Here is a 5,102-nt window from a genome sequence, read left to right on the forward strand (position 1 = left end):
GTTTCCATTGCTAGAACAACTCTTACTTGGCAAATCTTTTATTCTTTTCCTCACATCTTTGGTCCATCTCTTCCAAATATATTTTGCGGGGATCTCTCTAACCTTATTAGAAGCAAAAACTAGTAGACAATGTGCACATAAGATACACATAGATTCAAACTTCTTGCAAGTGCATTTCACATGTAAAGTTGTGGGATCCAACTCCACAAACCAATTCTTTCTTGAATTATGCATTCTTTCTTCATATTTGGACACTTGACCATCACAATATACTTGTGCCTCAATAAAACATGCCCCAGCTCATTTAAGAAACTCTTTCTCAAACATGTTATAAATCTTGTGAGTGTAGACGGCAGAAACCTGAGCAAAAATTGGACTACCTTTTACAGCAAGAGTAGGCCTACTTTGTTTACAGTTGAAGTCTTCATGTCCTTCACCAAGCCGCCACTTAAGTATTGCATTTTTCTCATAGTTAGTGACAAATATGTGCAGATAAGTGCTCAAGTCACCAAGCCCATTTAATACAAGATTAGTACTTTCACTTTGAGATGAGGCTTTCAATCCAGCACTAAAGACATCATTATTAAAAGTTGTGGACCACATGTGTCGAATATTGTAAAGATTTTTCAACCATTTATGTTCTTCTATATTATACATCGTAAGCATCATCTCCCATGTTTCTTCAAATTCAGTAACAGAATCACATTCTGACATACACTTATTGAAAAGTTTAGAAAAATCTTTGTCATTATTAAGTGAGCCCAAATGAGATGGAGCATTCTGGGATATGTGCCATTGAGACAGTCTATGTCTAGTTCCAGACATCACTTCTCTAATAGAAATTGCCATTACTTGAGCTTGATCAGTTATAATAGTTTGCGGGGGCAATGCCTCCCATTGACTTTAAAAATGTAGAGAATAACCATTTGAAAGATTCTGCCGACTCATCAGATAAAAAAGCACGACCAAAAATTGTATTCTGCCAATGATGATTTATTCCAATAAATGGTGTGCAAATCATACGATACTTGTTTGTACGATATGTGGTATCAAAAGAAACGACATCACCAAAAATCTCATAGTCAATTCTAGATTGACCATCTCTCTAGAAAAAGTTAGCTATACGCCCTTTAGAATCAAGTTGAACATCCCAATAAAAGAGACTCTCACTCGCTTGTCTATTGTTAAATTCCTTAACAACACTTTGAGCATCCCCAGCTTCCGCCTTAGATTTCATCAACCGGTGTATAAAATTAAAACAATCCCAGCTTCCACCTTAGATTTCATCAACTGGTGTATAAAATTAAAATAATCTTTCTTTGAATAGCCTAAAACATCAGCCCCTCCAACTTCTTCTGCCAAGTAAGAATAGGTTGCAGTTGGCTTTATACTAGCATTAACCATATTTTTAATAACTAGCTTTTTGGCTTTAGTTATAGAACGAGCTGATTTTAGCAAATGTCTCTTTTTGGGTGAACCCATCTCATAGTTATGCTTTTTAATAAATATATCCACCGTGAATATTAGGAATTTGGCACTTAAAGCTTATCATTGCAAGACTTTTGATCGCGTGTCTATATGATTGCAAGACACCTTACTAGATTTTCTTAGCCTTTCATCTTTTTTCCCATGCCTATAGCATACGAAACGTTTTTCTCTAACCACTTCGCTACCTTGAAAATAATATTGCTTATCCTTCCGTACACTGAAACCTTTGGAATGTGCATATTCACAATATAAAATATAAGCCTCTTTCTCATCTTTAACAATTTGATTTTTCATTTTCCCTTCTAACTCAATTATGACATCTTCTGAAACTTCATCTTGAATTTTTTTCTCATTCTCATCTTCTGCTCTAATATCTTCTAATAATTCTTCGTCACTCTCAGCATTATTTGCCTTCTCAAAAGTTGACATTCTGGTATTTCAAACAAGGAGAAAATATTTATAACATGTATAACCATAGAAAAGGAGAAAAATACATGCAAAAATAATCAAAATTCCCTCAAGTTCATGTAGAAAAATATAAAAGACTACACTAACACTAATTGAAAATTAAAGGAAGCAGTAGTAGAAACATTAGCTTGTTTGGTTTAAATTCGTATATAATATTTGATGATCAAATAGTTGAAACTGATTCAGATTATTAAGAAGAATGCTTGATAATTCATTAAAATATAACATATATAGACACTAGCTTCTTTCTACATGCATATGTTCTTACGTATGAAGTTAAGAAATCACCAGTTTTAAGCCAATTTTCTTATTCCCAATGAGCTTAATTTGAAATCCCATCCACTTCAAGAATGTTGCAAAGCTTTGGAATAGGCAGACTGCTAGAAGAAGAATAAGCCAAAAAATAGGACTTAAGACTTTAACTGACGGCAACCTAACTTAACTGATGTTAAGTTATTAATTTTGCTACTTGTTTTAAATTTTTCTTTATCAAAAAATAGGACTTTAGACCTTAGGGTCATGACGGGCACCCGGAGCTAACCTACCCGGGCACCTCTCATCAGACTTTCACAACCATAAATAGACATGGCTAACTCGCGATCTGTGCATCAATAATACAAATTCTATCGGGCAAGAACACTTTTATATCGACATCAACAACTATGCCCAGACCCATATACATAAGCCGATGAGGCTAACAAAATGATGTATAAAAATGTGAGCCGACAAGGCTGAAAGACATCTAACTATAAATAACTATCTACGAACCTCTAAGAAGAGTATGTAACATCATAAAGATGGGACAGGGCCCCGCCATGCCCATATATATACACACAAAAGAATAGTACCAACAGCTGCAGCTCCGGATCAAATGGAGCTCCGCTAAGCAGTCTCAGGATAAGCAATCTAAGGATCAAGTCTATCTCCCTGTCCACTGCGCGGACATGACGTAACTTCCACAAATAGAAAAACGTCAGTACGAACAATGTACTGAGTATGTAAGACATAATCAATAGCATAATAGAAGCATGACAAGTAGCATAAGATGGAAGAGTCATCGGATGATAGAGCCATATATACCTCTAGCGACGTTCATCATATTTACTTACCCATTTCTAATGGGAACCTTCCATTACATACACTTACACATATAGTAGTACTATACAACCATAGAGGTTCGGTGTTTCACATACCCCTATGACAAGGCTTGGTGTTATCCATACCCGCCCTACCAAGGCTCGGTGTTATCCGTACCCAATCTAACGGTGGTGCGCGCGCGACCGGTCATACCCGGCCACATAAACTCGGTGTTACATACTGGCCATACATATATATATATATATACACACACACACACATATACACATAGCGGTAACTACGTAGCATCAACATAATCATCGTCAATATATTTCCCTCGGAGGATCAACTATCATAGGGTGAGATCAACGATATCGTAAATATCAAGAACTATGAGTTTTTGTGATGCTAGGAATGAAATCATCATGGAAGATAATATGGATTTCACATGAAGGTATACATCAATGAGATCATGCCTTAAGAAAGAAGGGTTAGCCTTACATTCATTTTCGTCTCCTTAACTACTTAACGTTCATCTCCAAAGCTTGAGAGATCTATATTTAAAAGGATTCATACCATGGCTAAGTCTTAAAGACACTTTTAAATTCAAACTAAAATAATTCATGAGTTAACGAAAATTGGGCAAAAGATTTCCCCTATTTCATCAACTTCCACCATATCGCAAAACAACTCCACAATATCTATAGTAACATCCACAATATCCTAATCAAGTAGTCATATTCCATTAAGTCTCAAAATTCATTCTCCTATTCAACTTATATCAACAACTTTACACCAACCCTTTGCACAATTGCATAAAACACTTCCTTGTCATTATTATCACCCTTCACAACAAGATTATACTCATAGCATTCTAAGAATCACATCTCAAGCTAATTTATCACTCAAAATATCATTAATTCTACATTTGAGCTTGATTTTCTAGTTTCTTCCCTCACCCAAGTTATTCAACAACCAAGCATGCTTAAAAACATGAAATAGACATGAAAACTAACCTTTTATCTTATAGGAATGAGCTTTGGATCAAGTTACCAACTTGTATGAAAACCCTAGCTTCAATACCAAAGAAATTCTTGAAGTCTACCAACCCTAGTGAGTCTCCCAACACACGAATATCTTGATTCTTGCTATTTGATCTTTGATTTCTCTTGGGTTTGGGTGGAATATGATTGAGAGAAGGTTCTAGAGCTTTTAAGAGTTTGGGAGAAGTGAGAAATGAAAATAAAACAAGGGTCGTCCATATATATAAAAAAAAAAAAACTGGCCTGGCCGATTATACGGTCCGTATAAATAGACCGTATAATTCCAAAATTGGATTACCCTTCACTGGAATGGTTATACACCATTATACGGTCCGTATAAGTGGCTGTATAACCCAAATTTTTTTGAAACTTTCTCTCGTCGATTCATTCAACCTCCAATCCTTATGGAACCTTATTGACACTTATATAACACCTCATTAACCATCTAAAAATCCTTATAGCTCCTCCTCAAGACATTACTAAGTAATTATTAGCTCAATTGTTACGAAACCTTCCCAAACAAGACGTACATTTCACTTCCTTCGACGAACTTAGTTCCACCGATTCATATGACTTCAAAATCGTATCATACGCAGTTTAAGCTATCTAATACTCTCCTTAATATCATAAGGTCTTCATATTCACCTTAAGCTTGCGTTAGTCCACTCACAATGCGACAAGTCCGAAATCTCAGAGATGTAACAAGATGGACCAAAGATGTGAGGAAAAGAATATAAGATTTGCCAAGTAAGAGTTTTTCTAGCAATGGAAACTCAGAATCATCTGAGATTGTTTACACTAATAGTGTGATGAAGACTTGTTATAATCTTGTTTATCTTAGCAAATCTAATACAGTAGCAAATCTAATGTAGAGTCTCGAGAAATATTTCAAAGATATCTCGAAAATGCTTCAGATGAATGGGATGACTATCTAGGAAAATTGGACAACACTACTGTTATGTCCCGTATATTTACATTGGGACATTATAAAGCTAAGTGCGGCAAGTTAAAGACAAAGTTGTTTTA

The 5,102-nt window shown here is 35.3% G+C and overlaps 1 protein-coding gene across 1 annotated transcript; it reads right to left on the reverse strand.

Moving 5' to 3' along the window:
- Positions 1 to 300: 300 nt before the first annotated feature.
- LOC132061236 (protein FAR1-RELATED SEQUENCE 5-like) lies at positions 301 to 1,917 on the reverse strand. Its single transcript, XM_059454086.1, has 2 exons — positions 1,796 to 1,917; positions 301 to 901 (listed from the first exon to the last, which is right to left on the reverse strand). Exons 1-2 carry the CDS (start codon positions 1,915 to 1,917, stop codon positions 301 to 303), a joined length of 723 nt encoding a protein of 240 aa, XP_059310069.1.
- Positions 1,918 to 5,102: the final 3,185 nt, after the last annotated feature.

This window comes from Lycium ferocissimum, chromosome 6, assembly GCF_029784015.1.
Source record: "Lycium ferocissimum isolate CSIRO_LF1 chromosome 6, AGI_CSIRO_Lferr_CH_V1, whole genome shotgun sequence".
Lineage (NCBI taxonomy): Eukaryota > Viridiplantae > Streptophyta > Magnoliopsida > Solanales > Solanaceae > Lycium > Lycium ferocissimum.